This window comes from Triticum aestivum, chromosome 1A (genome assembly GCF_018294505.1).
Source record: "Triticum aestivum cultivar Chinese Spring chromosome 1A, IWGSC CS RefSeq v2.1, whole genome shotgun sequence".
In the NCBI taxonomy this organism is placed as follows: Eukaryota; Viridiplantae; Streptophyta; class Magnoliopsida; order Poales; family Poaceae; genus Triticum; species Triticum aestivum.
Genome location: NC_057794.1, coordinates 109,347,108 through 109,374,182, shown reverse-complemented (window position 1 = coordinate 109,374,182; position 27,075 = coordinate 109,347,108). Strand labels below are relative to the sequence as shown.

The 27,075-nt window shown below is 45.2% G+C and overlaps 1 protein-coding gene and 1 non-coding gene across 5 annotated transcripts; one reads left to right on the top strand and one right to left on the bottom strand.

Moving 5' to 3' along the window:
* Positions 1 to 20,897: 20,897 nt before the first annotated feature.
* TRNAR-UCG (transfer RNA arginine (anticodon UCG)) lies at positions 20,898 to 20,971 on the bottom strand. Its single transcript has one exon. It is a non-coding gene; the product is annotated as a tRNA-Arg (tRNA).
* A 383-nt stretch (positions 20,972 to 21,354) lies between these two features.
* Positions 21,355 to 26,136, top strand: LOC123039289 (uncharacterized). 4 transcript variants are annotated; one of them, XM_044462522.1, is made up of 6 exons: positions 21,355 to 21,637; positions 21,716 to 21,839; positions 23,670 to 23,788; positions 24,227 to 24,345; positions 25,488 to 25,736; positions 25,836 to 26,136. In XM_044462522.1, the coding sequence occupies exons 1-4, from the start codon at positions 21,429 to 21,431 to the stop codon at positions 24,261 to 24,263; spliced, it is 489 nt and encodes a 162-aa protein (XP_044318457.1). In that variant the 5' UTR covers positions 21,355 to 21,428; the 3' UTR covers positions 24,264 to 24,345; positions 25,488 to 25,736; positions 25,836 to 26,136. The 4 variants fall into 4 exon arrangements, with proteins under 4 accessions (XP_044318457.1, XP_044318453.1, XP_044318449.1 ...); XM_044462518.1 differs by having other exon boundaries at positions 25,494 to 26,061; XM_044462514.1 differs by having other exon boundaries at positions 25,488 to 26,061.
* Positions 26,137 to 27,075: the final 939 nt, after the last annotated feature.

The window sequence follows — 27,075 nt, the reverse complement described above, 5'->3', positions numbered from 1 at the left end:
GCGTTCCTTACACGGTTGGGTTATAATGGGAACCCCTTGACAGTTCGCCTTGAATAAAACTCCTCCAGCAAGGCCCAACATTGGTTTTACCATTTGCCACCTAGCCTTTTCTTTCCCTTGGGTCGGCCGGCTCAAGGGTCATCTTTATTTAACCCCCTCGGGCTAGTGCTTCTCTAAGTGTTGGTCCAACTGAGCGATGTCCGGAGCTACCAGGGGCAACTCTGGGCTGGCCTACCCGACGTCTGGCTCATCCGGTGTGCCCTGAGAACGAGATATGTGCAGCTCCTATCGGGATTTGTCGGCACATCTGAGTGGCTTTGCTGGTCTTGTTTTACCATTGTCGAAATGTCTTGTAACCGGGATTCCGAGTCTGATCGGGTCTTCCTGGGAGAAGGAATATTCTTCGTTGACCGTGAGAGCTTGTGATGGGCTAAGTTGGGACACCCCTGCAGGGATTTGAACTTTCGAAAGCCGTGCCCGCAGTTATGGGCAGATGGGAATTTGTTAATGTCCGGTTGTAGAAAACCTGAAACTTATCTTATTTAAAATGCATCAACCGCGTGTGTTGCCATGATGGTCTCTTTCCGGCGGAGTCCGGGAAGTGAACACGGTGTTGGAGTTATGCTTGACGTAAGTAGTCTTGGATCACTTCTCGATCATAGTTTCTCGACCATGCCTTGCCTTCTCTTCTCACTCTCATTTGCGTATGTTAGCCACCATATATGCTAGTGCTTGCTGCAGCTCCACCTCATACCTTTTACCCTTCCCATAAGCTTAAATAGTCTTGATCGCGAGGGTGTGAGATTGCTGAGTCCCCGTGACTCACAGTTACTTCCAAAACCAGTTTGCAGGTGCCGATGAAACCATGCAGGTGACGCGACCAATCTCAAGGAGGAGCTCGATGAAGTTTGTGTTCGTTATGTTGTTTCCGTTTCCAGTTGATCAGTAGTGGAGCCCAGTTGGGACGATCGGGGATCTGTGTAGCATTTGGGGTAGTCTTCTTTTATTTTGGTTCCGTAGTCGGACCTTGATTGTATCTGGATGATGTAATGCTTTATTCATGTATTGTGTGAAGTGGCGATTGTAAGCCAACTATGTACCTCTTATTCCCTTATTCATTACATGGGTTGTTGAGAAGATTACCTCACTTGCGACATTTCTTTCAATGCGGTTATGCCTCTAAGTCGTGCTTCGACACGTGGGAGATATAGCCGCATTGAGGGCGTTACATCCAGCTTGTACCGACTCATGCTTGTGCGGCTGATTGCGGCATTGAGCATTGCTTGACATGTCAGCTGAGTCCATATGCCTGCTGTAGCTCGGGCTCCGGCTCAGGCAAGGGGTTGAATGGATTATGTCTCGACTGTAAGAGTATGCATCTTGCTGTGCCAGAGCCATCTGAAGAAGTTCTCTCACCCTTTGTGTTTCGATTGTTGTCGGAGAGTCACCTTCCATCGGGAGAGCCGCCAAACGAGCCGACGCGGCAATGAGGTTTTCCAAAGGATTGGAGAAGTGACCCGGTGGTATTGGCGTATAATGAGGCGGAGCGGTATACATGCGAGGTGGCTCCATGGCTCGCGGCTGAACCGGTGCACCGGGCGTCGTGATCCGATTTGCCTCTGGCGGGTTACTTGGCCCGGCCCCGGGTGTATGAAAAAGGTTCCTAGGATCGAGCGTCAGAGGTAGACGTGACTGAGTTTTCTGATACCTTCTCCTCATGACCTCGTTTGACGCGTTCAGGTCCACCGAACGCCGGAAAGTCTCCGCTTGAAGTTGCTGAGCACGAGCGTCCAAAGCCACCCGTTCCGCGGCCATCCTGACCTCTTCTGCTGCTAAATTATCCTTGGCTTGTGCCATCTCTTCGCGTACCAGTGCCACCTCCGTGTCATGCTGAACTTCATCCGCTGGCTCCACCACGGCAATCAACAGAGCTGTCAGCTTATCCATGAGGTCCATTAGTATTTGAGCTGGGGGCGCGCGGGGTCTCCTAACCCGGCCGCTGCCGACCCGGTGGTTGTTGTTGCTGCAGCCGTGGAGTTCTGCCCGGGCAGAGTGCTTGCCATGAAGACTCCGGCTCGATTCGGTGGCTCAAAGGGGTCTGGAATACTGCTGCCATTGGAACAGCCCCAAGCATGCCATCCTGCAGCTGATACAAAGAATCCGTCTCGCTTGTTGATGACGTAGCGTCGGAATAGATGGCCATCTCACTGCCATCCACTGATCCTTCCGAGTATTCACCTCCATGGATGCAACACACAAAGGCACGCTTTACGGTGGGTCAGGCCCGGGCAGGCCTCGCGAGCTGAGCCGTCTCGATGATGTTGGTGCAGACGTCCGGCTCAGGGCCCGATTCACCGATCCGGCAATGAAGACATGAATTCCGCCGAAGGGGACCCGGTACCCGTACTCTATTGAGCCGGCCTTGGGGCCCCAGCCTTCGTCGTTGATGTAGAGCTTGCCGCGACAACTCCTGGTCATCCGGCCCACAACGTATCCCTTGAGCCCTTCGAAGTTACCCTTCAAGAACTCAAATCCACCGTGCACTGGCCCCACGGTTGGCGCCAACTGTCGTGGAATTGTCACGGCAGATGTCCTAGCAAAAGGACTTAGTCGTAGGGCCATCGCAACTAGGAAGCTTAAAGGGGTTAATCGGGACAAAGGACACGAGAGGTTTTATACTAGTTCAACCCCTTACGATGAAGGTAAAAGCCTACGTCTAGTTGTGTTGATATTGCTGCGGTTTCGATCACCAAGAAGCTAATTTGCCATCTTGGTTATCAATCTCTTGTTTCTTGCCCTAAGCCGCCACCGGGTCGTCCCCTTATATACATGGGTTGACGCCTGGCAGCCTATAAGTCCCGGCCGACTCATAAAGCATGTCCGGCTCGGTGACTTCTTTTACATGCATTTCTTTACAAGTCTTTCCTTACATATGGCGGTTTACAATATTGGGGCTTAAGCCGCCTCTGGGCTTAGGCCTTCTATAAACCTTAACAAACTATCGCCTTGAATGTTTACTGGGCTTCCTTTGTGACCCGTCATTGGGACTGAGCCGGCCCCTCCTGGGCGGGTCATAACTGATAGCTATATCCCCAACACTACCCAAAAGTGTTGGGTCTCCAAAAGTTGTGTTGCCTCCTGGAACAGCAGCCAGAAAAATAGGAAACCATCCATGAGAACGGTTGGTGTAAACGTAGGTCATAAGTCACCTCAAAAGAAATCATGAAAAAGAATGCTCTATGCTTACCCAGGTAGTATTCCTACTTCTTTTTCCCCCACTTGCTCGGGTTGCCTCAAGCATCAGTAGGCACGGATAGGTGAGGCCTGAAAACAGCAAGGCAAATTAAATCGTTTTGCAATGGAAGCAAAATGCCTAGACACAAGTAAAGAAACAGAGCTTACTTCTTTGCATCGGAAACCTGATCAAGTACTAGCAGGGCATCTGTCTCGGTGGAACCAGCAAGCAGTGGTGATATCTCCTGCTCAGCAACAGACCGCTGCCCTATGAGAGCAAACTTGTATACATAAATAAGCATAGACTGGCAAGAGATATTTGCAAAGACACATGATGTGGAAATTACCAAGCTGTTGTATTCTCGTCATCAAGAGGATTGTCAACTGGATCAGATATCACGGGGGTAGCCGAGATAGGCATATTGTCCTTGAAAAGTCCCCGTTGAGCCTTTTATTTAACCTCAGATGCCACACCACTTCAAAAAATAGAGAAAATGCATGAAACACAAAGGTGCATCACCAGCTCAAAAGGAAATGTCAAGTTGAGTGTAACTGTATGGACCTAGTCACACTTGGCTTCGTCACAGAAGGTGGGGATGACAAAGCAGAAAGCAGAGCCTGGCTCTTATCGAAAAGGTAAAAAACAGATCAAATGACTGCGCCAAGCAAGGAAATAGAGCAAGTAACCAATCTATAAGAGCACACGTGATAAGAATGGAGCTGAACCTCAGGGGTGTTGACAACCGAAGGTGGGGGTGTGGAACTGCCAGGGGGCAGACTGCTAGATGATGCACATGGCGTTGTTAAAGGAGGAGGACTCTCATTTGGCAAAGATCCCGAGCCAGTTGCTCCAGTTGTTACACTTGAAGCTCGATACGCTACTGAAGACTGTGGTTGTTTTCCTAGAGGCGTGTCAATCATAAGCACCTAGAATGACAGCTCATCATCGTCACTGGTGAAACACTTGCTTGGTATGGAGACAATGAAACGGAATTTCCTTGAGATAACAACAGAGAGCTCTCGTGGTGTGACAGGGTCTCCGTGGGCAGACTGGACAATCTCTAGAAGCGAGGCAATAGGTGATCGCCCATGGCATAAAAGACTTATCAGTGGTGCTCCAACTAGTTCCCTTCCCACTCTATCAAAGAAGACAAATTCAGCCTCACCAGGCCCATTGACCTCTGCATCATCATCTCTTGCAACGTAACAAATCCGGTACCTACAAGACAAGGCAAAGATGCATCTCAATAAAAGCAACAAACCGAAACAAACAGCTCATACGGTAGCAGGCACGGTTCTGCAAACAGATAGTTACCTTGGTATTGCATCTATTCCAGCACAAGCTGGATCTGAGCATCTATAGGCAGTACCATCTAGAAGGGAAGACTTGTGATAGGTAGTGCATGAAGAGAACCGCCAACCTTGAGAAGGATTAAGTCTGCTGAGAACAGCCGTGCAAAAGAACCGGGCATCCTATAACCAAAGCAGGGAAAAGTGTTAGATAAAAACAATCGATTCTCAACGGGAAGACCAGTTGGATAAATTAATTACCCGGTTATCAAACATATCCAGATTAGCTAGTTCTTGAACTTTTTTTGTCTCTAAGTTAACCTACGGATCCACTTCAGCAGCTATCTGTCCAGGTAAATTGATACGCTAAAGAGCAGTGAAATTGTCATGGAGCCTATAGGTCGACGACAAACAAGAATCATATTGTGAAACATAGATGACCCACATCACTGGTCATCCGAAGACGCTCAAGAGGATTGGGCGAGCAGCGATCAATAAGCGTTCATACACACAAAGATTGGATGCAGAGGAAGGAACAAACTAAATCACCTATTGCGGAAGTCACGGATATCAGGAAGGTCTTCATTGATGTACCATCGGCAGGCAGCACTGCCGCTCACACCCCTGTGACCTGTTAAAGGATGAGCCCACAATTATTTGTATGATACTGAGAAATCAAAGCAGGTACCAAATATGAGATGTGACAACCCATCTAAGCAAAATCAAGTATTCTCACCATCATAAGTCTTGACCAATGTACCAACAAGGATGACTATGACAGGCTCGGTGCTGCCAGGCTCCATCACCTCATCAGCTTCAAAATTCAGGGCTGCTTCTCCCCACAATATGACCGTGATCTGATGGCCCTTGTGTAAATTAAACCAATACGTGCTTAGGTACAGGGAACCATTTGCAAAATTTACATGCTTCTGAAGGCAAAGGAAACATCGGGATCATACGTGAGATCTTTCAAATGAATAACTCGTTTAGTGGAAGTCTCAGTCCTGCTTGCACTAACATACTGAACAACCTTAGAAATTCCAGTAATCAATACAATTACATCTAAGCAAGGAAAAGAGGTTATTGAAGATCCCCAACTAACCACACAAGACAAAATCTGATCATCTGCAGAGTCACCTGTAAAGCGCTCAGGCATGTCTGCTCGCCTGGGGAGGTGAGCTATCGGAGTCAGCGCATACGTACAGAAGGGGAACTCTGCCTCCATTCCAGTCCTCTCCACAAGCTCAGTGCGCTTTGTAAACTTGATCATTGAATGACCTTCCACTGGTCTAAAAACGTATTTCCTTGGGACACCAGGAACTTTCAGATGTCATATATCTTCCCCTCTTCGAGACGATCGATGAAGCTATCAACATTCTTCTCTGGGACCTCCGCGTACATGTGATTGCCCTATCAATCAAAGGAGAAGAGTATAAGTAACCATATAAACAAGGATATGTAAATTCCTTTGGACGATGACAACCATTAAAAGGGGGCATGGACACTATACATGTGCATCCAAAAGGACCATATATGTATGCTTGATAGGGCCATGGTCAGTTCCACCATGATGCTACCACAACCTAGAGACATAAACACGAATGCGCCAGATGGTGGTACCCTGGCGAAGCTGAGAAAAAGGGCTAAACTCCATCTGTAAAAAGAAAACAGCAGTTTGAAAGGAGTGAGCGTCAAGGAGAGCACATATAAAGCCGAAAAAACAGCAAGGGAGGGTATCAAACGACACACATTCAGAAACTGCCAATGATATAGAAAAGAACCTTGCATAAAGAAAAAATCATCTACAAGATGCAACGGTAGGGAAGGACGAGATCACATGAGACATGTCCCAAGTCCTGGGTTACAGGACAGGCACACTCAAAACGCAACATCGAGTAGGACAGGAGAACCTAAGGAAACCACCAAAAGCATATTCACACTGCAGGCTAGCAAGTTTGTCCGAAGCATGACAAAAGAGTATAACGAAGGGTAAGGCAACGATAGTAAATATGCGCATGCAGTAGTAGTTGCAGACACACTAATCAGGTATAACAGGAAAGCATAGTGTGTTACAAATAGTACAAACAAAAGCAACGGCATATGTAACCACTACAGGGTCAAGGTGAGAAAGATCAAAAGGAACCAGCCGAGGCATAAATCTCGGGGTAGATGATATTGCGAGTCTCAGACATGCACTTCTCATATTTATCTTCTATAAGAAACTTAAGGGATTTCCTAGACATGACACGCGACACGGCAACATAAAGCTGCCCATGAGTAAACACAGGCTGCTTCAGATATATTCCAACAAAAGATAAGGTCTGACCCTAACTTTTATTTATTGTCATCGCATAGCACAACCTAATAGGAAACTGTCGTCGCTTCAAGATGAAAGGCCATTTGGTTTTCTTCCCTTTCAATTCTATTCTGGGTATGTAGACAACATTTCCTATATGAGAACCCATCATAATAACAGCCTGAATCACACGATCAACCAACTCTCTAACAATCAGGCGAGTCCCATTGCACAGGCCGTTGGCTTGACTCAAATTTCTAAGAAACATGATAGGAACACCGGATTTTAAGAATATTCTATGCCCAGGAAAATTTATCATAGAAACTACGTTCAAAACCTCTGGAGGATAAAACACATTGCTTTCTTTCACAGTATTAGCGGCTTCAAATATTGAGTCGCAGCTTAAGTACTCTCGGCCACTCTACGGCACAAGAGACATCACATGAATATTAACCTTCTCAGCCACCTCATTTGTTGGGTTAAAATAGCTCGCTCATGAAGGTACCCAGGTTTATCATAGTTCGCAAGAAAATCTGTATAAGTTGATGAAACTATGGCAGAAATGTTATCTCCGTCGGTGTGAATCAATAGGTCATCGGGTATTTTTATCCACGTGGCTTCAGATTCTCCTTCCCTCTTGGTTGCTCAGAGCTTTCCGTTTCCAAGATCTAACACCCACTTACTAAACAATGCCACACCTTGCTGTAACACAGGATCCGCACCAGGCATTGAGAGACGCATGTTGATGGACAAACGCAGCACCAAAACAGATTTCCAAATAGGAGAATTAGTTATAGTTGCATCGACAATCCCTGGTCTAGACCCACCTTCAATAACAGGTAATATCTGTCTAAAGTCACCTCCTAAGACAACAATTTTCCCCCCAAATGGAACATCAGAAAGAAAAGGATCATCATAGGACAGAAGGTCATGCAAAGTTCGATCTAAGCACTCAAAGCATCTTCTGCTTGTCATAAGTGCTTCATCCCAGATGATCAAAGAGGTATCTCTTATAAGATTGGCCAAGTGCGTGCCTCTTTCGATATCACACAGGGTGGTCTGGTCTATTAAAAGAGGTATTTTAAACCGAGAATGAGCAGTCCTACCACCCGCAAGTAACAAAGCCGCAACACCCGAAGACACAACAGTCAAAACAATTTTTTGCCCCCTGAGAAGAGAGATTATAGCATTCCACAGAAAAGTTTTCCCAGTGCCACCATACCTGGAGACGAAGAAAACACTAGAATTTTCTTGTAAAACACAGTCAATAATAGTCTGGTAAGCAGCTCGTTGATCAACATTAAGCATACCAAGCAAAACTATCGCTTCCTTTGCAAGTTTTTCAGAGTCATATGACAGTTCCTCACGGATCAACCTATTTTCATACAAAGACGTTTCAAAGGATGTTTTAGGAGGGAGATTGAAGTCGCTTATCTGAGCCCCATTTTTAACAAAAACATGAGTCAGCTCCTCAAGCAACATGTCTCTAAGTTGGTCAATTGGCATTTCATATTCAAGATTACCCATGGCAAGCCTAACACGATGTTTAATATCATCAGCAAGCATAACCCAGTACCGCTCAAAGAACAACCTATCATCCCTAACCCCACAATGAATAAGCATAGTAACAAACAACTGTCGAAGGCTTGGCCCAAAACCCCAGACGGACGCCTCATCAAATGCCCGGTACCATTCTAGATCATCACCCAGTAAACCTCTAGCCACGCACGCCTCTTTGAAAGTACTATAAACATCACCCTCAAAGGTTCTAAGGTCTTTGTAACTCGTTGCTCCTTTTACAATCATAAGAAGCATCCACAAGTAATGTAACTCGCCACCTGTTGGGTGAACATAGTAAATGCGACCTATCTTTTGGCAACCCTCTCTAACATGCCATGACCTATCAGCACTATCCCACGTAAATTTAGTAGGGAAATCACAGTACGTCAATCCTAAACCTTCCTCAAACTCTAAATTAGCTTTGAACCACTCAGTGAGCATTGTCTTTCTTAGGAAATGAGAATCAACTATTGGTTCTAGATTTGCTTGGGCATTGAAACTAACAAAGTTCATATTTGGCAAATGAACAACCAAACACTCAACAAAGGGAATCTTTCTGTGTATAATAAAACCATATATACGCCACAAATCACTATGCTCGCATATATACCTACATCTTCGATATTCTTTAATCTCATCCACTCCATCGGAGGTAGAAGCATGATCATCATTGCTCTCAGCATTAGCTCTTTCTGAAACAACCTTTGAAAAATCTGGGCCTTTAGTGACATACTTAAATAGATATTTCATAACTTGTGTTTTGTTACACCACTCAACATTGATGTGCCCTTGAAATTTTTTTAGTAAGGCCATATTATAAGGTACAACATGTCTATTGTCAAGATACTGACCATTTTTAAACACACGGTGCCCATTGTCACGATGCCTATACAAAGCAAACCCATTTTCATCTATGGTCGTTGTATCCTGAACACTCTTAGGGAAATGCTTAGAGCAGATGCCTTTTCTCATGCAAACACACTTATCATTCATGTCGCCACACGGGCCATGCATCATAAACTCGGAAACTAATCAATACCCCAATGGATCAACAACAGGATCTGGGATCTCGGGACACATAAAGGAGTCAATGACATCTGCACTAACCTTTGAATGATATCCCTTCAACCAAACAAGGATCTGAGCATGTGGCAGTACCCATTTCTGGAACTCAACACTGTATAGAACTGAAAAGCAAAAACAACAGCAGGTCAAACAAAACAGAGAAACACATATGCACTAAGCAGAAAATCTCAGATAGCAGACCGACTGAAAGGGGAAAAGACAGTACCAGCCTTTATAGGGTCGTAGGCACGCCCCGACTTAATCTCATCTAGATATTCATCAAGTTTCATGTTAAAGACCCTAACAACAATGTCAGCCCTGTCACATGGCTTTTGTCCAGGTTCTAACAGTAAGGCTTCAGCGGTCTGAAGCCACTTTGGATTACATGTAAAAGTAGTAAAAATATCAGGGGCACCATGCACTCGACAGATTGCAAGACCATCTTGGAAGTTCTCCTGAAAGTAAGGTTTCCCACCAGTATGACTCGACGGGCAAATAGTTTTTTCCCAACAGACTAGCCATTCACATAACCCTGGCCAACTGCATCTGTAACACCCTGCATATGCTCAGATCGAAAATCATCCTGGTGCCTAAGTATGTACCAAAGTCGCTGCTCATCAATGCAAGCGCGACAGTCAACAACAACTTGTGAAGACAAAGACCCATAACATAAGTAAGGATTTGGCTATTTCGGGCGATAATGACACGCATAACAGTAATAGTCCTGCATAGTAACTTCAACCCTGGTCTTTTCCCCGGCCCGCAATCCTTTGTATGGAACATCAATTTGAAAACCACTCTCACCATACGGGAACAACAATGGATACTACAATGGCATATAGGCTAGATGCAAATAATTAATTTGCTGCAGCCCTTCAACCCTATCATGTATCATGATATCTCGAGAAGACGCATCTAAAGTAAAATCACCAACAACCAGGGCCTCCAGCTCATTAGCCGTGGGCAGGTTATACTGTGGACCATCACCTTCACCAGGCGCAATGATCCTAATAGCTATACGCTCAGCTGGATGCTCCTCTAACCTCTCTTTAGCCATCCTAAACTTCTTAACCAAAGAATTGTTCTGGTCAAGCATATCCTTTAAACCCTCCACAATAGAACGAGCTAACTGTCCTCGGGAAGTACCATCTACATTGACCGCATTCATCCTATGGTCCACTTAATTAGCAGTGTCACAAATATACATCTCAGCGAATTTAGGCGGCTCATCTTTCGATGGCAAAAGAGAGCCAATACGGTGATGGGCCTAACCACAAATCTTGTAAAGGTTAGGACTCCGCGTACCCTCTATCGAACGATCAATGGTAGCCCCCATAGATGTAAATGCAAACATGCAATTGTATTGTCGTATCTTAGTCAGGAATTTCTTGGAAACACGATCACCATCATAAGATAACAAGCGATTCAACAAAGCGGGTGGTTCCTTGAAGGGTTTAACAACGACTTTTCCACCTTTACAACAAAGGTTATAAACGATTTTACATTGCACCCATGAAGAAGACGACTTGACCCTCTCCTCAAACCAAAAAGAGGCCTTACAATGGGGGCATTGATACTCGGGAGGACCATGGTAAGACCTGTCCTTATAGGAAGCTATAGAAAATGCAATACTCAGAGGCCAGCCATCATATGAAAAGGAGAAAGCACAACTATCAAGAACCTAATAGCCAGTACCTTTGAGATTGTCAACAACCTCGGCAGGAAACCCAGTCCAGTCAGCCGGCAACTCATATGGTAACCCATCTATAAACCAAGATTTACACGCGCGTTGTTGTGAGAAACAACACCCGAAACATACCAACTAAACAAAGCAAATATGCACCCACGAACGTGCAGACTAGCACCTGTAACACCATGGCGACAAAGGGTCCTAAGTAACTTACGCCTTTTTCGGTTTCTAGCCGAAATGGAAGGAGTGAGAACGGAGAACCAGCCATCCCCTGGGAAACCGACAGAGCCAACACAAGTGAACACGTGCGTACCAAACAAAACATAAACAAACGACCACACAAGACAACATACTCTTTCTCTTATGAACACCCAGAGCACCAACAGTAGGAGCATGTAACACACGGCGACGACGAGCCATCACCAACAATGAGCAGACATGAATGCAAGTACTGCATGTTAAGATAAAACAAAAGCAAAGGCAGAAAATGTAAACACAGAGAAATGCCAAAGAGGAGCAACCTAGATAGGATAATTAATTAAAGAAACCTCAATTAATCACAAAGTTGAAGTGTTTATTACAAAGATCCCTAATAGAACACTATAATAATTCTGACACAGCCTACCCACACTCTCCTAACCAGCCCCTAGAACTCACGAACTGAACCAACCAACTGTGAATACAACTGCTAGAGCTGAACACTTGCATTTACACCAGCGGTGTTCCTCTGTCCACCTAAATGCACCAAAGGCCAGGTAGACCGAGCAAGCGCGCCTACAAGCACCACAGCCGACTGCGCAACACCTTTATACGGTAGCATGCTCTCATAATTGTAATCCGCAATAACAAAGCCATAAACCCCCTGTAAAAACCGGACCGCCTGATAAGCAGCCTGATCGTATAAACAGGAGCAGTCATCAAATGAACTGCCCCAGAAAAAATGTGGTTGGCACCGTACTACATCATCCCTAACAAAAACATCAATCTCAACCCCTCCAAGTAGAGAACCATCAGATGCCACCTCCCAAACATATGAATGGAATGGCAGTCGACAGTAGGTCGCAACAGCCTCAAACAGAGGCACACAGGAAGAACGCAGGATAAACATGCCTGTAATAATGACACATTAAGGAAAACCGAGAAAATACCAACGCACACCATACAAAGGAACAAACGCATTAGCATATGTAGTGAAGGACATGAAGAATTAATCTTATAACCAACAAAAGGAAATCAATTTGGGTATAGCTTACCATGCGAAGCAAACAACAACACCACCAGGTTACAGGGCCTATCAACACGGTCGGCTCGGAGAAATAACCTATAGACCGAAACAACCTGCAAAACAGAGAGTAGAAGGCAGGAAAACCATCAACAAAGGCAACACCCAAATCAAAGAGGCAACATAACAAACATGTATAAAAGTGAACCTAAAAAACAGCTGCAAACACAATCCACCGAACCCATAGCAAACACTCTCTTCCCAATCAGTGATATGAGCCATACAACCTTCAATAGGCCGAACACAAACGACAATGACGTAAAAGCAAGGCAGGACCAAGCCATACTAACCCCAAATCAATGATATGAGCTGTACAATCCTCAACAGGGCTAAACATAAACAACAATGAACTAAACAATCCTCAGTAGGGCTCAACATAAACAAGAATGAATTCAAACAAGGCAAGACCAAGTCCTTATTAACCCAGTCAGACCACACTGCCCAACACAAGATCATGAAGATGCCATACTTCTCCATTTTTTCAGAAGGCCATTAGACCAATCCAGAGACAGCAGGTTGATCCAAAGGGACAACATGCAGCAGACAAACCCAAAAGGCACATGCTAGCATGAACCTATGCCTAGACAAACCCAAAAGGCACATGCCAACATGCATCCATGACTTCCTGAACACAACCCCAGAAACAAAACAACAAACTCTTTAGTGATCTAGCTAGAGCTGGCCAAATCCTGGACAGGAAACAAACAAAGATCCCATATAGAGAACCTAACCGAGGGACCCAACAAAGCTAAAGAAAAGTAAGTCTAAAGCAGATCTTCCCCCAACCCCTGATAAGTAAAAGGGCAAGTACCTGACAAAATTCGAAAGGAAAGAAAAGTTGGTAGAAAACTACCAACAAACAAATCCTATGAACCAAGACAAAGCCAAGCACCTAATGGAGTGGTAAAAACAAACATCCATTCACCAGGAATCTATCCAAAGTAGCAACATCGAAAGAAGTAGTAAAAGACACACGACTGTCACCTATCACCAGGCAAACAAGACAAAAGCAAGAACAACTAAAATCCACCCAGAGACAAAGACATGCACTGGTTCTCCACAACAGCACAAGAATACCCCGATCTGCCACCGTGCACACCTACCCTAACGCCAGGCATACCACAGCGAGCACAATAGCACACGAACACACTCGACCGACAGGCGTACCATAGCGAGCCAACTAGCACACGCACACAGGCACACAAGAGTCAACCAAGACACAAAAAAGGCCTATGAACAAAGAGAAAGGAAAAGTGCAATGGACCTGTAGATCCTTGGAGCAAGACGCGAAGACCAGCACGCACACGAGGACGAGTAGGTTTGTTGACCAAGCAGGAGCAACTACAAAGAACAGAGCAACCGTCAGAAACGTCAAAAGCCCATCTCGGTTGAAGAAGACCACATGTCTTAGGATAAAAGCAAAATTTACCCGCAGATCGAAGAACAACGCAGCGGATCCAGGCCCAGCGAAGAGGAGAACAGCGGATCTGCAACCAACACACACTCCAGATCCAAAACTGGTTAGACACGATAGATCGAGCGGAGAAGATAGGAGAGAACCAAGAGGAGAACCACCTTAACCGGCGTCACTACAGCGCGCCGCCATCGGAGCCCGTCGGCGACCAACCCTAGCAACGACTCGCAGACCAGAGCGTAGGAGCACGGAGAGGAGTGAGCACCGAGTCGAAACGAAACGAAAGGAGGACAGGAGGAGAAGAGGCAGGCGACGATGCAGGATAAAGGAGACGACCCACCCACCATGCCCCACGCCGCCGAACAGTGTCGGACCGCTCGAACGAATCACAAACGGTAAACTCGATCGGCGGGCCACACCCCGTACCTGCCGACGAACGACAGCCGAGCACGTCGATGAGTCGGGGCCCCCGCGGCTCCCTCGCCCCGACGCGTGAAGCGCCCGCACCCACCCACACCCAAACATGCACCTAGAGAGAGGAGAGCCACCCACGCTGGCGCTTCTAGACCCACCTGTAAACGAGAGGGGCGAACGGGAGGAGCACCACACTGAATCATAACTAGAGCCAACGAACGGCCAGGATCACGCCGTGTCAGCTTGGACCCATAGATCGGACGGTCAGCATTCAGATCGGTCTGGGAATCCTCCTATTCCGGCACAAATCAAGAATTGAGATGGAGGATCATGAGGTAACTGGTCCAGACATCCACACACCCAAAGCAGACGATCCTTCTGCTTACCTGCTGGTCTTGGGACTATAGGTGAAATTTACAATTGGCATGTAATGGAGAGATGTAAGGTCAACTTCCGCATACGACCCCAAACAGACGTCCGTTTGGCCCGGTTTCTGTCCGCTTGGGTAGAGCAATGAGGTCGTGTCCAGGCCATTTCTAGGATGCGGTGGTCGTGCGCCCAACACGCGGACGCATCCAGGCCGCGTACATTTTTCTTTGAAGCACATATCTTTTTTTCATCATTGATTTTTGATATATGGAAATACATCACCAAATTTTGACTAGAAAAGCAAGACGAAAGAAAACAAGAACCACAACAATACATTTTAGAAGATATCTAACTTTCATAACTGCTCTTGTAAGTTGGATTAGTGGCTTCTCGATGCATTCATTGTTGATATGCGGAGGCTCGATCTTGTGTGCTTCTTTCTTCTTCGAGTGTAAATAAGTAGACGTTGCTTTCTCGCATCTAGTCTCATGTCTAGCCTCTATTCTAGCAACAAGTGCACTAGTCTCACTCTAGTCTCTATGCTAGCTAAAAGTGCACGAACATCTACTAAATTGTGCTCTATTAATATATCGATGTACTCTTTTTTCCAATATCAAAACTTGCATCCATTCTACACAATAAAATTTGAAGTTAGCACAACTAGTCAAATCCGAGAGCACAACCGAAGCTAAAGTAGCACATACCCCATCGGTTGAGCACTTGATGAACACCCATCCAGATGTCCCGGCGTTGTAGACACGCGGCGCAAGACCTTCTTTGGGCAGTCGTCTCACTTAATGAGTGACAATAGTGTGCCGACTAGCTTTTAGGTCAGCACCGAGTCCGGCTGACCGCCATTCATGTATCTGCCGGCGGACCGCCGACGGTGTAGATTCGAGCGGCTAGAGGAGGAGTCAGTACGTGCATGCGTCCTTGCGGCCTTGTCGGGGCCTTCCGGCGCGGTGCCCGGCCAGTCCATGGCGTGGCACGGCCTCCCACAGCCGGGCGAGCTCAATTCTGACCGGATCCGCTCCAAATCCGGCCGCCGGGTGCGCAAATCAGGTGGTCATGGTTGGTTAGCTCAGGGGCGTCAAGGGAAAGGGGGCTGGGCGAGCGCATGTCCAAGCTGCGCAGCTGCAATGGCAGCGGCGGCGGCGAGGGGCAAGAGTGGAGAAGAGTGGAGGGGTGCGGCTGGAGGGGGGAGGGCGAATAGAAAAAGGGATCCATGTGCCACGGACGTGCGGGCCAGGGGAGGACACGCGCACACGGCCCGCCCGTCCGCGTGTTGTCCGTTTCACCCCAAAAGCGGTCCAAACTTGGGCTGGGGATGTGTCAAAAGCAGACATAAAACGAACAAAAATTCGTTTGCGTTCACACGCTGGGCCGTGTGGTATGTCCATTTTACCCCAGACGAACGCACCCGGAGAGGATGGGGTTGCGCGCTCAAGTTGGCCTAAACCAGACTTGTTTCTTTCTTTGTTTTTTACTAGACTAGAAATGAGATTGAAAGTTGGCGCCCGTACGTCTAGACATTGCTTGAGTGCTTGGGTGGGATGCGTGTGACAGTTTGCGCGTCATCTCTGCACCGATTCGTCTAGCCACGACTCCTTTGCCTCCTCTGTCTGCTTTACTGAAGTGGGGAGACGCGTACCGCGTGCACGCTGTGCACCCCGTGCCACGTCTGGGGTTCGTTTCATGTAAGTCGGCAGCAGTACACGTTTTGGGCATAGTGGCTACTTGTGGAACGCCACGGCTCCTTACGTGTCGATCTCCCTGCGGTGTGGTACGCTGCGCAGCTATCATCTGAGGGCATCTCCAGCCGTTGGGGGTAACAAATCGCCTTTTGAAATCGTACCGGCGCTAAACCGCGCACTGGGGGTGTGATGCCCTCCGTCGCGGCGCTCACGGTTAGTCAAAAAAGTCAAATATAACGCAAAAACGACTCAAATTTAACGCAAACATCGGCGAGTTCCTTCAAACTTAAACATATTTTAAAAAAAAGGAAAAACTACCGCGGGCTACCCCGCCGTCTCCCTCGCCGCCCGCCTCGCCGCCCGCCCACGCGGTTCTACATGCCGAGGAGGCTATAGAACCGCTGTAGTCACCGCCGCCGCCGTCGTCGTCGTCGTCGTCGTCGCCCCCGCCTACGCCTCCGCCGTCCCTGCTGCATCCCTCCCCCGGTTGGCGCGGCGGGTTGGACGGTCCGGGGGGGGGGGGTGTCGTCGTCGTCGTCGCTGTCGAGGACCACGACGCCGTGCTCGTCCTCGCGCCCACGCTTGCGGGCGGCGATCTCCTCCAGGGTCCGGCGCTGCCGGACCATCTCGTCGCGGAGGTAGTCGTCCCGCGCCCACCGCAGGGCGTCCTCGTCGGAGAAGCCGCGCCGGGCTATTTCCTCGTACTTCGCGGGGAGGCCGGGCTCCGGCTTGGGCTCGACGAGGACGAAGCGGCCGGTGGGTGGGGAGGCGTTGGCGCCGATGCAGACGCCGGAGCTGCGGGTGCGCGCGTTGACCGGCGTGCCCTGGGGGCTCCGGCTTGACGGGGCGGAGGCAGAGCGAGCCGCCGGACGAGGAGGAGGACCCCCCGGTCTCCATGCGCCTCGGGGTCCAGGAGCTTCCCCGCGGCGTGAGAAGGAAGGGGGGCCGGGGTACTCGAGGCGCGGCGTGTTGCCGCCCTCGATGTACTCGAGGACGGCCTCCAACGTGCGCCCGGGCACGCCCCACCACCGACGCCGGCCGACGGCGTTGAGCCTGCCGGAGGGCTCGACGCCGTTGGTGGCCTCGAGCTGCTCGGCGTGACGGCGGCGGAAGTAGGGCTCCCATAGGCTGTGGGCCCCTCCCTCGCCGCACGCGGCAGGGACGAGCGGATGCGTGCGATCTCCGCATACGCCGCCGCGCCGGTGGGTATCGGGGGCACCGGCACGCCGCCGGCGCTGATCCTTCACGCCCCGGATACCCGCATGTCCGACGGGACCGGGTACTCGGCCTCGAAAAGGAGGCGAGCCTCGCTCTCGTGAAGATGGCGGCGGCCGAATCCGTTCGCCGCCGCGCCGTCGCCTGGGAAGCGCTCGACCATGGGTGCTGGAGACGGCGAGAGAGAGGAGAAGGAGAAACGACGACGGCGAGAGAGAGGCGAGGGAAGAACGACGACGGCGAGAGAGTACGAGTCGCCGAGTGCTCTGGGGCGCGTCTTATATAGGCCGAGGCGCCGCCCGTGCGCGAGCCGCCGTGAGTACGCGTGGCGGGCCAGTGAGGGCGAGGGACGCACGTCATCCGGTCTTCACTGCGCCGCCCGTGAGAGGCATCAATGGCGCAGGCTGACCGGCGCGGCAGCTTTGACATTGATTCGCCGCGGGAAACGAGGCGATGAGGACGATGAAAGGCCGAGAAGAGGGTAGAGTCGTTGACGCGGCGGGCCCGCAACTGTTTCGCGCCAAAACAGTTCGCCCCGGCGCCCCCGGGCGCCCCCTAGCGCGCCGGGTTCGGCCTGGGTCCGTCGGCGCTGTTTTCGGCCCAAGCCGGCGAAAATCGCGATCCTGGGGATGCGACTGGGCCGATTTTTCGGCGCCGGCGTAAAAAAAACGTATGAGAAGGCCTTCGGGCGCGGCTGGAGATGCCCTGATGGCCTGAAAGTTGAGCCTGCATTTATGATGCAGAGGCGGGGGCTAACGCAAAGTTAAATCTGCATTTATTTATTTTTGAAAAGAAAATGATCGGACGGGCGTGCATGGGGAGCGTGGTCTGAGCTGAGCGCGGAACTGAAGGCTCTCGGCAATGCAAAATGGAACTCTTCGAGAGCCCACGCACTGATGCGGGAGGGAGCCCCAGTTTACTGCCACCAACGAGCATCTCATTTCTCGTTTGCTGACCCTTTTAGCCTGAGCTACTATCAGGATCGCTGCGGGTGTCGGCGTCAAGGAGTAGCACCCCGACTACCTCGTAGAAGACTACTGGTACCAAGACTTTTGTCACACTTGACGGTAGCTAAATACCTGTATTTTCATGATTTCTCTAGTAACCTGTGCCATGCTTTTCAGTGATAGAAATTACGTCAGGCAGTTTGTGATAATTAAGTATGTGGCTGGATGCTGGTGGTGGTGGGAGTAACAGAACTAGATAAAAGTTTTAGCTGAAGAGCTAGCAATGATGTTTCATGTCATTCGTACCATGTTATTCCTTGGAAAGTCTCGTCTATCTTTATCTTATAGCGTTTTTTTTCTATTTTTTTTCTGATTCAAATGTCAGCTTTCAACTGCTTGATATGTATGTGCAGTTTTTCACGTGAACAAGTTTTGCTTGGTGTGTATATATATTTAGCTTCAGATCTTGTCTCGTTTTATAGTTTTATCTCGCGATTCAGATCTTGTCTTCGACGGTATACTACAGAGTAAGCAATGCAGTGTGGCTTAAACACTAGGCAAATCGTGATGCTTTACTCTCTTTTTTTTAGGGGCTCGTGATGCTTTACTCCAATCTTATTTTGTGTAGCTGGGCTGATTCATTTATCATTTTTCTTTTGAGAAAAGGTTGATTCATTTATCTAGCGCTGTCTTGTTTTCAGCCCAACAACATGCATTTTTTCAGTTTTTTTTTCTTATATTTACTTATGTTTTACCCTTTTTGCCATTTCTATATTTGTTTACCTTTTATTTATTTAATTATAATTTATATTTCCCAATTTATTTATTTATTTTGTGTCACTGTTTTCATGGTAAATTTATATGAAAAAGGTGCGTGAGCAATTGTTCTACAGCCCATGAACATTTAATTTTGTACATCTGAACATATAAAAAAATTAAATATGTAAGATAAATCTTCTGAGATAAGTTTATAGTAATGAAATTTGCTTTTTAAATACATGAATATTTTCGGACCAGAATGAAGACGTAGTTTTATGTATAACACATAAAAAGTACAGACATGAAATATGTTTGTGGTTCTATGTAACATTTTAATACTTGCATGAATATGTTTTTGCGTATACATGAACAAAACTAAAAGTCATATGAAACAATTTTCTTCTTCTATTGAACTAATAAAAAAATAGAATAGTCACCAAAAATATTTAATTTTTCATGGATATGAGAATGACCAAGCGGGCGGTACAACGCCCTTAGACTTACATTAAAAAGAGCAAATGGAACGCCTCAGACACACCCGTGTTACACCCAAACTTAACACAACATTATAAAAATTGACTTAGGTCAAAGCAATATATGGGCTAAATAAAAACGGAGGGAGTACTAGTGCTCCATTGAAGACCATGTCATTGCAGCTAGGGATGGTTTGTGTAGCCTACACAATATTTAGTAGTAAATTTGTACGACTACGTAAATTTAATTATGTTTTAAGCTTAAAAAGTAGTGTTACCGATTTTCTCAAATATTACAAAGTTTGACTTAGCTCAAAACTAATATGCAGACTCAATAAAAACGGAGGAAGCACCAGTGCTCCGTTGCAGACTATGTCATTGCAGCTTACAATTTTTTTAATAGTATAAAACTGTACAATAATGTCAATTTTATTGTGTTCTAAGATTTAGAATGGTGTTTTTGATTTTCTCAAACTAAAGAATGAAAAAATGTGTCCGGCTTGTGTAGCCTAAACAATTTTTAATAATATGAAACCATAGGATTGTGTGAATTTAATTCTGTTTTAAGCTTTAAAACATTGTTTTTGATTTTTCTCTAACTAAAGGATAAAACTAATTCGACCCTACAATGTTTCAATAATATAGAATTGTACAATAATGTAAATTTAATTATGTTTTTAAGCTTGATTTTCTCAAACTAAAGAACAGAAAAATAGGTCTGGTTTGTGTAGCCTACAAGAAAATTAGTATTATAAAATTGTAGGATTGTGTAAGTTTAATTATGTTTTAAGCTTTTAAAATGTTGTTTTGGATTTTCTCAAACTAAAGAATAAAAAATAGATCTGGTTTGTGTAGCCTATAAAATTTTTAGTATTATGAAATTGTAGGATTGTGTAGGTTTGTGTAGCCTACAAAAAAATTACTATTATAAAAGTGTAGGATTGTGTAAGTTTAATTATGTTTTAAGCTTTTTAAAATGTTGTTTTGGATTTTCTCAAACTAAAGAATAAAAAATAGATCTGGTTTGTGTAGCCTATAAAATTTTTAGTATTATGAAATTGTAGGATTGTGTAGGTTTGTGTAGCCTACAAAAAAATTACTATTATAAAAGTGTAGGATTGTGTAAGTTTAATTATGTTTTAAGCTTTTTAAAATGTTGTTTTGGATTTTCTCAAACTAAAGAATAAAAAAACTTCAACCACAGTGGGAGTCGAACCCACGACCTTCTGATCCGAAGTCAGACGCGCTAATCCACTGCGCTATGCGGTCATCTGTGTTGGAAACATGATTGTACGTTATATTACATGTTTAAATGCAAAGAAGACTTGCACAACAGGAACATGGAGCCAGTGGCCTGGACCTAGGCGATTGATTAGGTGTTCAAGGACGGGTTGGCATCGAATTTTCTACGAAGACGTACAATCGCACACACACCACTTGACATGCGGACCGTAGACATATTTTTTTAACATCAATCTTTCCCTCTTTCCCTACTAATAAAGCACAGAGTGCTTCTGGTCGTCCGTCATGGTCGTTTTACAAAAAAGCCCCTTTGTTTGTGAGAATTCAACCCGCAGTCCTATCTTAAGTGGATATCTGAGAAAACGTTTCGTTTTTGCACAAAACACCCTGGCGTTCAGAGTATTCAACGCGCGGTCTGAGCAGATTTGTAAAGAAAAAAAACACAACCACACACGCACGGGCTCACCTCCTCTCCCTCTCGCCCATGAAGTCGCCGCCGCCGCCGCCGCCCACGCCGGCCGCTTTCGGCGAGCTCCAGCGCCGCACAGCACGCCCCCGAGCTCCCCCAAGCTCCGCGCCTCCCTCCCCTCCGTCCAGATTCTCCGCTCCCGGCCTCTACTGCCCGCTCGCAACCACACCCCCGTGGCTAGGGTTTCGGGCAGTGCTTCGCCGGCCCGTCTCCGGCGGCCCCAGGTTCATCCCTCCTTCCCCTTTCTTGGTCGGGATCCTCCACCCCTACATCTCACCTTCTCTTCATATCCTCTGTTGCAGATGCAGATGGAGCACGCCATGGGATTTCCCCATCCACCACGCTCGCTGCCGTCAAGGGCAGGAAGGAACCCTAGCCAGCAGCACCTCCTCACCTCGGATGATGCCTCTGCTGCACCAAGATAGGGCAAGCAATCTCCATCTGCTCTCTATCTCTCCCATTAGCACAAGTCCATTTTTTAAACAAAATTCTGCTACTGCGCCAAATAGTCCATGAACAGATATATTTTTTATTTGTGAACTGGTATCCTTCAAAACATAAATAGTGTACATATGTGCTATTTTCATTTTTGTTCCCTTCTCATTTTTGTGCTTTTATTTGCAAGCTCATAAAATAGTTACAGTAAAAATGCCAGTGTGTGCGAGGTCACTATTGACAAGTCATTGTAGTGCTACTACTGCATTAATCTTAGCTGTGAAGCTATGGTCTGTTCTTTGGTACAACAATGAAATGTTAATATGTTATTCTCCTTTTATGCTTTGTGTCAGTGCACTGTGGTATGACGCCAACACTTATTTGGCACCTACATTGCATCGACAATTTGTCAGCTTACAGTTTGTACCATCGAGAATTTTCACGCTTTACACCTGCAGCTATATCGCTATACTATAAATATGTTTAGATGTCTAAAATGGTCTTGGTACTGAACCTGACTGATAATGTATTTGGTGTATCTTTTCTGTAGAATTAGTACCAGAGTTCTATTTGTATTATTAATTGTGTAGAGCTGATAATTAGACCATAGAGTCGCTGTTGATTTGGTTTATTCCTTGGCAGATCATTTAAGTACTTTATCTTATTACAAAAACTGAACGAAAATATAGCAGCAATACATTTCATGACATAGTGTTATCCGTGCAAGAAAATTGCTTGATTGATTATTAATAAATGTAAGCAATCTATCATGTAGGTTTTGTTCGATCCTACACTTAAAGAAAATCATACTGAAGATCTGAGCTTAAGTGTTCCAACAGCTGAAGCACCAGCTCAAGATGAAGGGAATCTCTTAATATGATTGTAGATCCATTCCCGTAAAGTGCAGTTAGAATATGGAATCCACCCCGAACTCGGTTTAAAAAACAGAAAGCATATGGAATTTTGCTCTATCAGGTAGCAATTTGGTTGTTCAATCCATCCATAGTTACATTTGAAGATATATTGTTGAATTTCCTTATTTTGTGAATACAAGTCTGAACTTTTAGGACATCTGGCACATGAGTTTGAACCATCCAATTATAGTGCTACTAATTTTGGGTCACTACATCATGCAATACTATGGATGCTGTTTAACATGGCAAAGTTGGATTTTTTTATTCTTTTTTCAGATTAGAATCACTTTAGCAATGCCATATAGATAATACAAGATGTGGCAAAGTGTTGCATTCAATAGAGATTACAGTGATAAATTGGTGAAATTAGTTTGCTCTCTGATCTATGTTAGCTTTAACTCGCTAGGAAGCCATGTAGTCCTATTTTTAGTACTAGGAGGAGAACGTATATTAAATATATGCCATCCAGGGAATGATCTCTGTTGTGCTGGGGCAAACTAAGCCAGAGCAAGCACTTACTCAAGGCAAGGAGCAGTGCTCGTACTTGCTCATGGTTGAGGTAGATTCAGGTTAAATTTTATGTGTTGATTCCCTTCTCTTTCACATGTCTAGGTCTTTGTGCCTGATCAAGCTGTTCTTTGACAAGTATTATCTTTGAGTGATGCCATGTTGGTAATAAAATACTATATAACTCACATTTCTTATATGTTCCTTTTTCATTTTTGTCCTTTCATTTGAAAGCTCATATGGTCAATTTTGGAGGCGACTACATGTATATACTGCTGATGTTACATGTAAACAAATTCGATGCTTTCATGCATATGACCGTGCACATCACCTAACCCTTTCCATTCTATTGCAAGGTCAAATAGTTTTTCGTGTTCTAACTCTTTGGGATAGTCTGCAGTTATTTGGTTCATCGTCGCGCCTCAAGTTTCCAACAGCGCCGTGGCTGTACACCGTCGACTTCGCCGGAAATCCTTCTGCACATACTCTACTGTCCGCCGAAACTTTGTCTGACCTGAGGTACATACTACAGTGTCATCAATTTGTATCTGTCATCAACTACTTACTTCTTAAGTATGTATGTCGTCAACTATACTACTTATTAAAAGGGAGAAATAGATGATATGTTAGAGATAGATGAAACAATAGCCCTGTGAAACAGAGGATTCTGCTTTCTATGTGAGTATCTTGGTGCATTCTTGTTTCTGTATAAAATGTAGAGGTCATGAACGACAACTGATCTTGGATTTGAGTTTCTTTTAATCTTTAAATGATGTACAGGGCCAACAAATTCAGTTATTTGGTTTTGTAACTTGTGGTGAAAAAAGAGGTGAGGTAGAGAGAGAGAGAGAGAGAGAGAGAGAGAGCAAAGAGAGATGTGCACATCGCCGAACCCTTTCTATTTTATTGCAAGGTCAAATAGTTTTTCGTGTTCTAACTCTCTGGAATAATCTGCAGTTATTTGGCTCATCTTCACGCCTCAAGTTTCCGATAGCGCTGTGGCTGTACACCGCCGACTTCGCCGGAAATCTGTCTGCACATACTCTACTATCTGCCGAAACTTCGTCTGACCTGAGGTACATACTACAGTGTCATCGATTTGTATCTGTCATCAACTACTTACTTCTTAAGTCTGTATAGCATCAACTATACTACTTATTAAAAGGGAGAAAGAGAGGATATGTTAGAGCTAGATGAAACAATAGTACTGTGAAAGAGAGGATTCTGCTCTCTATGTGAGTATCTTGGTGCATGCTTGTTTCTAAATAAAATGCAGAGATCATGAATGAATTAAAACATGCTCTCTGATGTTTTCAGTTAAAGTAGTATCAGTTGTATACTTGTATACACCCCATTTGAAAAATAGTATGTATATGCTCCTTGCAAACTACTACGTAAATCTAAACGTTTTACATAAGACTGTCCGTCTAGATACAATAACTAATTAGTATTTTAATAACTAGAATTGCATGGCTTGATCGCTCTGCTTGGGTCTTCTCTTATGTCTGAGTGCACCATGTGCGGTTTAAATAAGTCTTCTAACTGTTTGGGCTAATTTGCGTTCTGTTTTGATTTGAACTGATGGGGATGAGATGTGACCCCGCTGCTGGGCGTCGCAAATGCCACTGCTCCAATGTGTGCCCCAGCTTCGGTGATGTATGGGCGAGGCAACACGATTTGGAGCAGTGACCCTCCTTCCAAGAAATCAAGTTTTTTCGTTCAGATTTTAGAGCTCGAGTTTCAGCTTAGTTCAAGGATAGAAAAGCATAGTCCTTATGGATTCAACAAGGAAGACCATTAGCCGCCACCTTTTCAGAATTGGATGGTGTGGTGCACCTTCATCCTGCTGTCCAATTCCTTAGCTTATTTGCTTTAACTGTACTACAGTTATATAGCAGGATAAGGATCCAATCTTGTGATGCCTCTCCATTTGCACCATCGTCAAAAGTTGCACATGAGTTGATTCAGACTTTCAGAATTCATAGAACACCTAGAGTTAATCGGCCTGAAGGTATATCATATCCTAAGGGAAGGGGACCCGGTTCAGATTTGTCACTACTATGTGCTGTTGGATAGCCATGGTATGTATTAGTTTTGTTTTACCACAGTTTGATTCTTGGGAGTTGGGATATCAGGTGTATACATTACTTTTCTTATGAATTTGTTCTCTTTTAGTGCACTATCTATCTATCTAATCTATCTATCGAACTTTGCAAAGAAATAGATGGCGACGGCTCAGCGGCGTCGTGGTGAATGGCGAAGCTTCTCAAATGGACGGAAGAGAGGTGGTGACGCGCGGCTGGGAGACGTGCATATTTAACGAAATACGATTCATAAGGTTTCATATTAACAAAAAATGATGGTCTTTGTAGAGTAATATGAACATTTTGTTGATTCCAGGACAACTTTATTCTCCAATACGAATCTGTAAGAAAAGATATGACATACATTTGTGCAAATTCATAATGTAAGCTCATCTCGAAACTTTATTCTTTTTTCAAGTTTGATTTACTTGGTCGTGCTAACTTCCATTCTGTCAAAACATGCTTTTCTGTTGAAAAAACAGGATATGTAGGAAATGAAATGGTGTCTCATAATTCATTGGATGTAGACCAGTAGGGTCAATTACAAATTGTTGGCTGTAAATGACTTTCAGTTTCTAGCTTTCATAAAATTTAGACATGTACTCTTTAACAGTATGTTGTGGTTGATGGTGGTCCTATGTGCTGGTTCAAATGATCATGTTGGATAATATTGCTTTTACTAGCAGTTGCAGTGCTCTTATTATTTTATTTCCACAAATATCACCATGTTTTGCTATTGATGTAATGCTATATTCCTTGACTGAAATCAAACCCTTTAGTTGCTACTGTGGTGCTTTTATTATTGTTATATTCCAGAAAGTTGCAGTTTATTTGCTCTAAAACTACTCCATGGATGATAGTTTATGCTGCTGATCACTGCACGATTCTAATCAAACGGTCTGTTGCAGTTTGATTATATGCATGGATGGCTCGATCTCACTGTCGTCCAAAGATCTTCTTATGGGTGTTGTGTGCATATATTCAATAATGGTTTAAGTTTCAATTAAAATCGTTAACTGGACTCCCATGATTGCGGTGGCGTATTATTCGGCAAAACGTGCTGCTTGGACGAAACAATTGATCAACTCTGACCGCAGCTGGTAGGGGGCACCAAACAGAGACTGCTTGCCCCGCCTCTCCCCCTCCCAGCCCCATGGGGAACTCTCCATTACGGCGCACCACGAGAGGAAGGGATAGGCCCATTTCGACATAGGAGGTAGACACGACGTGGCGGCGGTGCAGAGCACTTTGCCAAGGGAGACTTAAGAATGGATAACGATAAGGAAGATGAGTTCGTGCGTCCATATTTTAATAAAAGTTAACGTCAAGTGCTTTATTGGGCCAAGCCCAAATAGTTAAAAAAAATCTTCCCAATTAAACAACCATACGTAAAAATTGCCTAACAAAGATGCTATAAAAATATCTGTAATTTTTTAACACAATAAAAATAGCTTTAAAATGTTCACGGTTTTACATATGTTCACACTATCTTTGTTTAAAAAAAATATGTTCGCATTTTCTACAAAACTTAAAAATTCCCAAAAAAGTTCCATTTTTTACTAAAACAAAGTCCATCTAGAAATGTACAAGCAAAAACAAAATATTCTTTTCATAAAAAACATCTATTAAAAAAATCCCGTAAAAAATGTTCTTTTTTAGAGAAATGTTCAAATTTTCATAAAAACGTTAACTATTCTTAAAAAGTGTTCCAATTTTTATGAA